Source organism: Saccopteryx bilineata, chromosome 1 (assembly GCF_036850765.1).
Source record: "Saccopteryx bilineata isolate mSacBil1 chromosome 1, mSacBil1_pri_phased_curated, whole genome shotgun sequence".
Lineage (NCBI taxonomy): Eukaryota > Metazoa > Chordata > Mammalia > Chiroptera > Emballonuridae > Saccopteryx > Saccopteryx bilineata.
Window position 1 is genome coordinate 191,662,366 of NC_089490.1, and position 11,690 is coordinate 191,674,055.

Sequence of the window (11,690 nt, forward strand, 5' to 3'; positions counted from 1 at the left end):
GAGACAGATGGGCGCTTCTCCTGTGTGCCTTGGCTGGGAATCGAACCTGGGACTTCTGCACGCCAGGCCTATGCTCTACCATTGAGCCAACCGGCCAGGGCCGTCATTAGGATATATTTAAGCCCTAAAAGTAGTTGCCTGAAAATGAGATTATAACAGGTGTTGGACACACAGAAAGATAAGCTTATCTTCCTACTCTTTTGTGGGCATAAAAATAAAAGCCCAGTTTTCTTTTCCACACCTTCTTTTAAATACCAAGATTGCCAGTAATGGGTGTGGTTCATGGTGCCCCCAAAACAAGTACAATAATAATATCAAGGATCACAGATCCCCATAACAAATATAATGAAAAATCTTGAAACATTGTGAGAATTACCAAAATGTGACACAGAGGCACAAAATGAGCAATTGCTGTTGAAAAAATGATGCCAATAGACTTGCTTGACTTTAAACCTTCTATTTATAAAAATGTGTATTATCTGGCCCTGGCCTGTAGGCTCAGTGGTAGTGCGCTAGCCTGGTGTGTGGTTGTCTGGGTTTGATTCCCAATCAGGGCACACAGGAGAAGCAACCATTTGCTTCTTCACCCCTCCCTCTCCCCCTTCTCTCTCTCTCTCTCTCTTTTCTCCTATTCTCCTGCAGCCATGGCTTGATTGGGTTGAGTGAGTTGGCCCCGGGTGCTGAGGATGGCTCCATAGCCTTGCCTCAGGTGCTAAAATATCTTGGTTGCCAAGCACTGGAGCAATGGCCCCAGATGGGCAGAGCATCACCCTGTAGGGGGCTTGCTGGGTGAATCTCGGTTGGGGCTCATGCAGGAATCTGTCTCTGCCTCCGTGCCTCAATAAAAAAAAAAAAAAAAGTGGACCCTGGCTGGTTGTCTCAGTGGTATTGCTCCAGCCCTGTGTGTGGATGTCCCAGGTTCAGTTCTCAGCCAGGGCACATACAAGAAGCACCCACCTGGTTCTCCACCCCTCTTCCTCTCGCTTCTTGTCTCTCTCTCTCTCTCTCTCTCCTCCTCCTCCTCCTCCTCCTCCTCCTCCTCCTCCTCCTCCTCCTCCTCCCCCTCCCCCTCCCCTCATGCAGCCATGGCTAATGCTTGATTGGAGTGAGTTGGCCCCAGGTGCTGAGGATGGCTCCAAGGCCTGCTGCTAAAAGGCCTGCTGCTAAAAGGCTCCAGTTGCAGCCAAGTAAGGCCCTAAGATGGGCAGAGCATCGCCCCTTAGTGGGCTTGCTGGGTGGATCCCGTTCAGGGCACATGCAGGAGTCTTGTCTCTGCCTCCCCTCCTCTCACTTAAAAAAAACACAAAGGTGTAATAGCTGTGAAGTACAATAAAGCCAAGTGCAATAAAACAAGGTGTGTCTGTATTTAATCTGAAAATAAAGTAGGCCCCCCCTTGTTTGTGGTTTTACTTTCCATGCTTTTAGTTATAGTCAATGCAATTCTGAAAACAAATGGAAAATTCCAGGAATAAACGATCCATAAGTTTTGAATTGCACGCAGTTCTGAATAATGGGATGAAATTTGGGGCCTTCCCACTCTGTCCAGCCCTGGATGTGAATCCTCCCTTGGTCTGTCCAGTGTCTCCACACTGTATGTATATGCTTACCACCAGTTAATCACTTGATAGTCAGTTATCAGACTGACTGTTTATTGTGTTATCACAGTGCTTGTGTTGAGTCACCCTTATTTGACTTCATAATGGCCCCAAAGTTCAAGAGTAGTGATGCTGGCAGTTCAGACATGCCAAAGAGAAACTGGTAAGTGCTTCCTTTAAGTGAAGAGGTGTGTAGGTACAGGAAAGAGCATAGTGTACAGGGGTGAGCAAACGTAGATTTATAGTTGTGAGTACGCGGAACAATTTATTATTTATTAATTATTGTATTTTCCATACGAACATCTGTAGACCTAGGTTTGCCTACCTCCGTATTCAGGGTTCAGTACTTCCCATGGTTTCAGGCAGCCACGAGGGATCTTGGAACATATCCTCCCCCCAGCAGATAAGGGGGTACTACTGGGTAATGGACTCGACTAGTCCCAACTTCTCTGAGCATTCCGATCTCTTGCCAGCATTCATTCTCAGTGCTGAGGACTAAAATGCGTCTGTCTTGCGCCTTCTTTCGGGTAGAGAAGTATAGCTCTTGCTTTTCTGTTTACGGTGGGTGCTAGTCGGAGAGCCGTCTGACCAACGCGAGGGGAAACAACAGTAAGGAGATGAACATTCACTAGACGACTTGTAAAGTAATTACTTGGAAGGTTTTCTTACCCTTCTAATGTTACCTGCATGTTTGAGGTGGGGAAATATCAACACTATGCTTAAATTCTGGTGAATTGACTGGTTCAGAACAGAGTGTATAAAATGCTGTTTTTCACCTTTCCTTGTTTGAGCTCAAAGGGCTTCACAGATTATCAAACCCTTGGCAGTAGGTAGGTACAGCTTTTTCTAACAAGTCCTTAGAACAGAAAACTAAGAAGTTAGTACTAGAATCTGTTTCCATTGCCACATTGTTGGAAAAGGCTAGCTAGCAAGTTGAGGCTCTGACCATGTACAATAATAGGGCCGTATAGTGCCTGACTTCCCATATATATTGAGGTTACTACCTACTAACTGTTGTAATCTAAAATTGTACAAGTGCTCCTAATGTTCTTTTAAAAAAATTTTTTTTTCATTCACTTAGAGAGAGAAAAGGGGGGGAGGAGGGAGCAGGAAGCATCAACTCCCATATGTGCCTTGACCAGGTAAGCCCAGGGTTTCGAACTGGCGATCTCAGCATCCCAGATGGACACTATTCACTGCACCACCACAGGTCAGGCACTAATGCTCTTCCTAAAAGGAGACTTTTTATATGTACTAAGTATATTAATCTACAAATTAATGTCCAGTTTCACGAATAATGTGTTATCAAAGAGTCTACTAATCATGCTTGTTATTCTTGTTTTTAATGTGTGGTTTCCATATATTACTTTTACAGTTGGCCGTAAACCAAAGACCCAACAGTCACCAATTTCCAATGGGTCTCCTGAGTTGGGTATAAAGAAGAAACCCAGAGAAGGAAAAGGTAATTTGAGGAGGGCCACTTTGGAGGCAAGATTATTTTTTGTTTATTCAGGTGATATTTTTGCGTTAGTGAGAAAATGATTTCTAGCATGTGCCCTGTGGGGTACTGTCTTTAGGTAGTCCTTTTACCAGGAATGTGTGAGCACCCAGGGAGCTTCAGACGACCTGTGCCTGCTCCCTAGCCTGCTGAGATGCTGAGCCGTAGGTACATAGTAGTAGGGGGTGCGAAGGGATGGGCGTTCATATTCGGGAAAGGGCCTAAGTACAATCTGATGGACACCCTTGAGCCAGACAACACTCATCTTCACTTAGAGCCATTTAGAATTGAAATTAAGTTTACATCCAAGACTTATTTTTGATACACAGTTTTTTAACTGATAGAAAGCAGGGCAATAATTCAAGGCAAGCTGAATTAAATTTCCCAGTTAACAAGTATGAGTCATGTTAGGAGCGAGGACAAAAATTTACCATTTTTGCTTTAGAATTCGTATATTCTTACTACTAACAAGCCTCCTACATTCTGTGCTCTCCTAATATTTTTGGTAAGGTGATGTCAAGTAATATTTTAACAATGGTTTCAGGTGTGTTTTGGTAATCTGATAACTAAAAATTTATCCTTTTCATGAATAAATGTTTTCAGACCAATATTTAATAATTTGATCCTTTTAGATTAATATATTCAGATTTATTCCATCTTCAACAAGTGGTCTGATATCTAATTTTAAATGAAGCAAAAATTAAGTCTCTAGTAAAAATAAAAAGTCTCTAATAAGCTTACCAAGAAATAAATTTAGACCAAAAATATTCCATTACAGTGAACTCTTTATTTAATTAGGAGCTGATGATTCATCTTGGGAGGGATTTAGGAGACTTATTTCCTTGTCTCTCTTTGGTCATTTTACATTTCTAACATCTTTAGATTTTATTTTTTTAAGTTATATTGAAATCTTTAAAACTTACATAATAGTAAATATTAGAAAGCTAAATTATAGTTATTATAAACTTATTACTGTTAATTCTCATCATCAGTGGTATCTAAATTCAAATACCTTATGCTTAACAATAGAGCAAAACTTTGTGATGACCTATTTTTATCAATAAAATTACCTTTAAATTTTGACCTTTATTAATATTGAGTCATTGGTTGATTAAAATTATTAAAGCCACACCTGGATTAAAAATTCAGCCAGTGTTTCTTCTTCTGCAGAATTTGTATCTTCTGTTGAGGATGGAATAAATTTGAATATATTAATCCAAAATGATCCAACTATTGAATATTAATCTGAAAACAGTTGTTCATGGAAGTGATAAATTTTTAGTTACCATATTACCAGAATACAACTGAACATTTATTACAATTTTGCATAGGTTTAATAAACTTCCTGGTCTATTAGAGAAGGCTTCCCTTTCTGAATTCTGTTTTCCTTAAAACCAGAAATAGAATTTATTAATTTTTCTTGGAGGTGGGAATGTGAATAGAGCATTTAAAGATAACCTGAGGAATGTAGATAATTGGACAGATCCAGAAGCATTCAAGTCCCTGCTATGTACAAGGCATTGTCTATGTTGTATAAAAATTCTTTCAGAATAAGTTCTCTGCTTCCTTGTTGTACTATGTGCTCATAGGACCAGATAGTCTCCTGGTCATAAAACAACAATGTCTCAGCTATCCATCTGGATGGATAGTAGTAGTAAAAAGGGAGGCAGAGACAGACTCCCTCATGTGCCTGAACCAGGATCCACCTGGCAAGCACACTGGGGGGCGATGTTCTGCCCATCTGAGTAATTGCTCCATTGCTCAGCAACTCAGCTCTTCTTAGTGCCTGAGGTGGAAGCTGTCAGCACCTGGGGCCAACTCGCTCCAGTTGAGCCATGGCTGTGGGAAAGGAAGAGAGAGAGAAGTGAGAGAGGGAGGAGTGGAGAAGTAGATGGCTGCTTTTCATGTATGCCCTGACTGGGAATTGAACCAAGACATCCATGTGCCAGATTGACGCTCTACTACTGAGCCAACCTGCCAGGGCCAGTAATGTAGTTCAAAGTTAACGCATGGTTTAATAGTAAGACATTTTATGCCTGACCTGTGGTGGTATTTGATAGAGTGTCGACCTGGAATGCTGAGGTTACTGGTTCAAAACCCTGGGTTTGCCTGGTTAAGGCACATATGATAAGCAGCTACAAGTTGATGCTTCCTGTTCCTCCTCCCTGCCTTTCTCTCTCCTCTCTCTAAAATCAGTAAATAAAATCTTTAAAAAAAAGTGAGACATTTTAGGTATTGATGCTGATGTATAGAGCTTCAGAGATACAGATGTAGCATTGTGAAGTTGCAGGGGTTTTTTTTCTTTTTGTATTTTTCTAAAGTGAGAAGTGGGAGGGCAGGCAGGCAGACTCCTGCATGCGCCTGACCGGCATCCACCCAGCATGCCCACCAGGGGGCGATGCTTGGCCCACCTGGGGCATTGCTCTGCTGTAGCTGGAGCCATTCTAGCACCTGAGGTGGAGGCCATGGAGCTGTTCTCAGCACCCAGACCAGCTTTGCTCCAGTGGAACCTTGGCTGCAGGAGGGGAAGGGGAAGACATTGAGAAAGGAGAGGGGGAGGGGTGGAGAAGCAGATGGGCGTTTCTCCTGTGTGCCCTGGCTGGGAATTGAATCTGGGACTTATACACGCTGGACTGAACCTCTACCACTGAGCCAGCCAGCCAGGGCTGAAGGTTCATCTTTTTATTTATTTATTTATTTTTATTTATTTTTTTTTCATTTTTCTGAAGCTGGAAACAGGGAGAGACAGTCAGACAGACTCCCGCATGCGCCCGACCGGGATCCACCCGGCACGCCCACCAGGGGCGACGCTCTGCCCACCAGGGGGCGATGCTCTGCCCATCCTGGGCGTCGCCATATTGCGACCAGAGCCACTCTAGCGCCTGAGGCAGAGGCCACAGAGCCATCGCCAGCGCCCGGGCCATCTTTGCTCCAATGGAGCCTTGGCTGCGGGAGGGGAAGAGAGAGACAGAGAGGAAAGCGCGGCGGAGGGGTGGAGAAGCAAATGGGCGCTTCTCCTGTGTGCCCTGGCCGGGAATCGAACCCGGGTCCTCCGCACGCTAGGCCGACGCTCTACCGCTGAGCCAACCAGCCAGGGCGGTTCATCTTTTTTGATAAAGAAATGCACACTGGATTCAGCTATGGGTTAATAGATTTATTGAGTTTTTATGGAACTCCAGAGTGAGAATGAAATTCTGGAGAAGAACATTAAGGTTTAGATTGAGGAGCAGTGGCTTGGCTTGGTTTGGAACCCTTCTACCCTTCGGGGTTCTTATGTAGCCTGTAACCTGGATCGGGATCTGAGATTAGTAAAGGGATTGCCAGTAGGTGCCGAGGTAACCGGGGGACGCTGTGGTGGCTTATATATTATTCTCAGGATCCTTTTCTGTTCTTTTATCAATTTAAGAACATTTGCACCTAGAGGCTTACAAAGGAAATTAAAGAAAAACAGTAGCCTATAAAGCCTGGTCTTATCACCATTGCCCACTTCTCTTTCCCACCTTCCAAAAGAAAAAAAAGTGATTTTTTTTTCTCTTGTATTTGTTTTTACTTTACCTACCCCAATTCCCTCCTTTTATATGAAAATCTTAGCCATCTTCATGATGTCTTTCCAGTCCACTTTATTTTTACTTCAGACATTAGTTTCTGTCATTAATTTGAAATAGAATCATGCATTGCCTTGTGATGCATCTTACAGTTTCACGTGAAATTTATTTCTTATTGTTTAACTTGTCATCTGCTTTCCCCTATGTAAGTCACAAATTTCTTGAGGCTGAGACTAGGTTTTAAATGCCTCTCTTTTTTAAAAATTTTTTCTTTATTGATTTTTTTTTTTTTACAGAGACAGAGAGTCAGAGCGAGGGATAGATAGGGACAGACAGACAGGAATGGAGAGAGCTGAGAAGCATCAATCATCAGACCTTCATTGTGGCACTTTAGTTCATTGATTGCTCTCTCATATGTGCCCTGACTGTGGGGCTACAGCAGATGGAGTAACCCCTTGCTCGAGCCAGTGACCTTGGGTCCAAGCTGGTGAGCTTTGCTCAAACCAGATGAACCCGCGCTTAAGCTGGCGACCTCGGGGTCTCGAACCTGGGTCCTCCACATCCCAGTCCGATGCTCTATCCACTGTACCACTGCCTGGTCAGGCTTAAATGCTTCTCTTTATTCTCTACTATGTAAAGCACAGTATGTGATAAATAAGTATTTTATAAAGAAATATTTTAATATTTTGTCATTTTTAAATTTTGCAAGTAGTATGATCAAATATTTGTTTAATCTTTGATGAATATTTGACTATGAAATTGCCATGTTTTTCATGTTTTTATTTTTACTTATTTTTTTATTAATTTTAATGGGGTGACATTAATAAATCAGGGTACATATGTTCTGAGAAAATATCTCCAGGTTATTTTGACATTTAATTATGTTGCATACCCATCACCCAAAGTCAAATTGTCTTTTGTCACGTTTTTATTTAAGAAGCTCATATTTTAAGACTGAAGCACAAATTAATTCTTTTATAATTATGTGCTTTTAAATATGTGCTTAATTATGTTAATGAATATTTAATAAATATCTATCATTGTTTTCAAAGGAAATACAACCTATTTGTGGGAGTTTCTTTTAGATCTACTTCAAGATAAAAATACTTGTCCCCGGTACATTAAGTGGACTCAGAGAGAAAAAGGCATATTCAAGCTCGTGGATTCAAAGGCTGTCTCTAAGCTTTGGGGAAAGCATAAGAACAAGCCAGACATGAACTATGAAACTATGGGACGAGCTTTGAGGTAAGCGCACAGAATTTTCAGACAAAGCTTACATCTCTTTATATTGTCTTGGCTGTTCAAAGAGAAGCTGTGAAAACCCCCCTATTTATTATAACTTTTAATTTTGAGGGGATACTCTAGAGGAGCTTCTCAGATTTGGAGATAGATGGGGGAGAGGAGTTTGGTCTGGATGTCTAATCTTTCAGTGTGATTGAAAAATCCATTTTGCAGAAAATGTGCTTTTTACATTTAGGACTATTCCTTATTACAAAGTTAAGTTGTGGACCTTTAAGAAATCTAAACCCAAATGAAATAGTTTTCAGATAGTTAATTTGATTCAGTTCTTCCAAATTTGTTATAATGGATTTATCTTGACAAGTAAATTACTCTTAAGTTTTGTCAGTTTGGAAACTCACAAAACTTGTAGTGGCTTCTTCTAATTAAGGGTATTTCCTAAAGGAACACATAATTTATGTGTAAGTTTCACATATACTACAAATTCATCTATACTAAGCAGAGCTTAGTTTATTTTTCCACACACATATTTTTAAAAAATATTTTATTGATTTTTAGAGAAGGGGCACTGATCAGTTCCTCCTGTGTGTGCCCTGACCAGGGATCGAACCAGCAACCCCTGCGCTGCAAAACGATGCTATAACCAACTGAGCCATCTATCTGTCCAGGGCCATATACATCAAATTTTTATAACCTGTATAAATCAGACTTAGGTTTTTATTAGTTACTTAATCCTCTAAGCATGAACCTGTAGTTACTTCATAGATCTCAAGGTCATAGGACGTATGGCACCAGCTCCAACTTCATTCTACTTTAGATTCTCAGCTATTTATAAACGATCCAGGCAGGAAGAGCTCCTCCTTCTTATCTTACCAAAACAAGTGAATGTTTCTGTTTGTATACATCTGCATGGTGGTGTGTGTTTGTGGGGACAACTGTAATATACTTGATTCATTTAGAATTTTTTCCCTTACAGATATTATTACCAAAGGGGGATTCTTGCAAAGGTTGAAGGACAGAGGCTTGTATATCAGTTCAAGGACATGCCCAAAAACATAGTGGTCATAGATGATGACAAAAGTGAAGCCTGTAATGAAGATTTAGCAGCAGCTACTGATGAAAAGTCATTAGAACGCGTGTCACTGTCTGCAGAAAGTCTCCTGAAAGCAACCTCCCTTCGCGGTGGGAAACACTCGGCTCCCCTCAGCTGCCCCAGGGCAGAGAAGGGTGTGGCTCGAGTGGTGAACATCAGTTCCCCTGGTCCTGATGCTCCATCCAGGTCCCCTACCACCACGTCTGTGTCAGCAGCGGCAGCTCCGAGGTGAGTGAGGGAAACAAACTGTCCGTTGTTTTTGCTGTTTGAAACCTACTTGGCACAACAGTATATTCTTTCTTTAATAGTAGCATTCTGAGAACCACTGTTGGTCAGGACTTTGAAAAATATCTGATATTTTAAATGTACTTTGTTGTTATTAAAGTGGGTGATGTCTCGTTTAACCTGGATTGGTTTCATGGATTGTCAGTACATACATTTTGTATTTGCATTCATCTTTTGCTCAAGAGACCTATTTTCTAATTGAACATTGAATAAATCAGCTTTATATATTTTTTTATTTTAATAGGACAGTTCGTGTGGCGATGCAAGTTCCTGTTGTAATGACATCGTTGGGTCAGAAAATTTCAACTGTGGCAGTTCAGTCAGTGAATGCAGGTGCGCCGTTAATAAGCAGCACCAGTCCCACAACAGCAACCTCCCCAAAGGTGGTTATTCAGACAATCCCTACGGTGATGCCAGCCTCTACTGAAAACGGAGACAAGATCACCATGCAGCCTGCCAAAATCATTACCATCCCAGCTACGCAGCTCGCACAGTGTCAGCTGCAGACCAAGTCCAATCTGACTGGGTCGGGAAGCATTAACATTGTTGGAACCCCCCTGGCAGTGAGAGCGCTTACTCCTGTCTCCATAGCCCACGGCGCACCTGTGATGAGACTGTCAGTACCTGCTCAGCAGGCATCTGGCCAGACTCCTCCCCGAGTCCTCAGTGCGCTCATCAAGGGGCCGGAGGTTAAGGCAGAGGCAGTGGCAAAAAAGCAGGAACACGAGGTGAAAACTTTGCAGCTGGTGCAAGAAGAAAAGCCGGCAGATGGAAATAAGACAGTGACCCATGTAGTGGTGGTCAGTGCGCCTTCAGCTATTGCCCTTCCTGTGACTATGAAAACGGAAGGACTAGTGACATGTGAGAAATGAAACGGCAGCTCGGCCGCGGACGTTAGACTGTTAGTACTAACACAAATGTGCGCAAGGGATATCACCAAGGAAAGTCACAAGGAGACTTTAAAACATTTTTACTGCATATAGGAAAACAATCAGACTTTACTGGAAATAAGTTACCTATCCCATGTTTCAGTGGGAAATGAACTACATACTGAGATGCTGACAGAAAACTGCCTCTTACAGTAGGAAACAACTGAACCCGTCAATAAGAAGCATTGAGAGGGACCAAGCAGCTCACTACAATATCAAGTTACACTAAGACTTGGAACACTAACGTTCTGTAAGAGGTTACAGTTTTCAGTGGGGAGGGGTTGGGATGGGTGATCTCATTGTTACATATAGCAATTTTTGATGCATTTTTATATGCATACCAGCAATTATTACTGTGTTCACACAGAACTCACTTAACTGGTGCTATGTGAAGACTCTGCTAATATAGGTATTTTAGAATGTGAATTGAAGAACGGATCCAAAAGCTTCAGAAAGGGTAGCAAAAAAGATCTAGTGAGATTTTTTTTTTTATATATAATATAGCTTAAGCTGATTTAAAACAAAGGCCTTAGACTAATTTTCGGTTTCTTTATTGAAATAAGCTAATGGCTTGTTTGTGTAAAGCTTTTTTTATTAAAAGAAAAATTTTAAAAATCTTGTACCTAGCACAGTATTGTTATAGAATTTACATGTAACATTTTATATGGTAGTTCAAGTCTGTCAGTTTCTTAATTGTGGACAAATTAAACAGTGGGCCCTGGCCTTCTGTGTAACATGCCTGTGTCACTCACCTAGCCCTGATATCTGTGCAGACATTTGTTTCAGTTCTCCTGTCACTTGGAAGTTAAGGCTCAGCATGAATTTTTGTCAGGTAACTCTTAATACCTGAGTTCTCTTTTTATTTTATTTTATTTTTAGTTGAAGTTTTAAGAGGGGAAGTACCAGTGTTCAGATTTGAACTATAATAGTTTGTATATTCAACATTTGAAGTATATTCTATTTTGTTGTACTCTTGTTTCAAAGTGTATTCAAGTAGGTTTTCTGAAATATAGAAATTTATCTTGCGTTTTGGTCTCTGGTGATATAATTTATAACAATATTCAAAAGCTAGAGTAGAGACATCGTTTTAGAAAGAAGTACTTTTCTCCTTCCCCAACTACTGCATAAGAAATCCTATTTGTTTTGTTCCATTATATTAATATTTGGCAAGTATCTACATGTTGCCACTTTCTATTTACTGTGAACTGTAATGTTCTACTTACCATAATGAGCTTACTATTTTAATGTTGGCCACACTTAAAAATTTTATATTTTAAATCAAGAGCATTGGTTTCACTGTCATACTCTTCGAGGGTTAGGAAGAACACGCTATACTTTGGCCCTTTTACAAATGAGGAGGTGGAGCCACTAGAGGGATTACATGAATATCCTAATTTCACACCAAACTAGGCCATGTGACTCCACATCTTAATGCTCTTTCTACTACAGAGAAGTTGTCTATTTTTACATCTTTTAGATATTTGAATAAACAGATACTTAATATTT

At 41.0% G+C, this 11,690-nt stretch overlaps 1 protein-coding gene across 7 annotated transcripts in view; it reads left to right on the forward strand.

The window, feature by feature from the left end:
* ELF2 (E74 like ETS transcription factor 2) overlaps positions 1-11,690 on the forward strand; it is a 100,326-nt gene extending 88,636 nt beyond the window's left edge. For all 7 annotated transcript variants that reach the window (XM_066233084.1, XM_066233078.1, XM_066233097.1 and 4 more), the window contains 4 exons: positions 2,971-3,057; positions 7,691-7,883; positions 8,854-9,198; positions 9,500-11,690. In XM_066233084.1, coding sequence (XP_066089181.1) covers positions 2,971-3,057; positions 7,691-7,883; positions 8,854-9,198; positions 9,500-10,127 — 1,253 coding nt within the window. In that variant the 3' untranslated portion in view covers positions 10,128-11,690. The remainder of the gene's footprint in view (positions 1-2,970; positions 3,058-7,690; positions 7,884-8,853; positions 9,199-9,499) is intronic.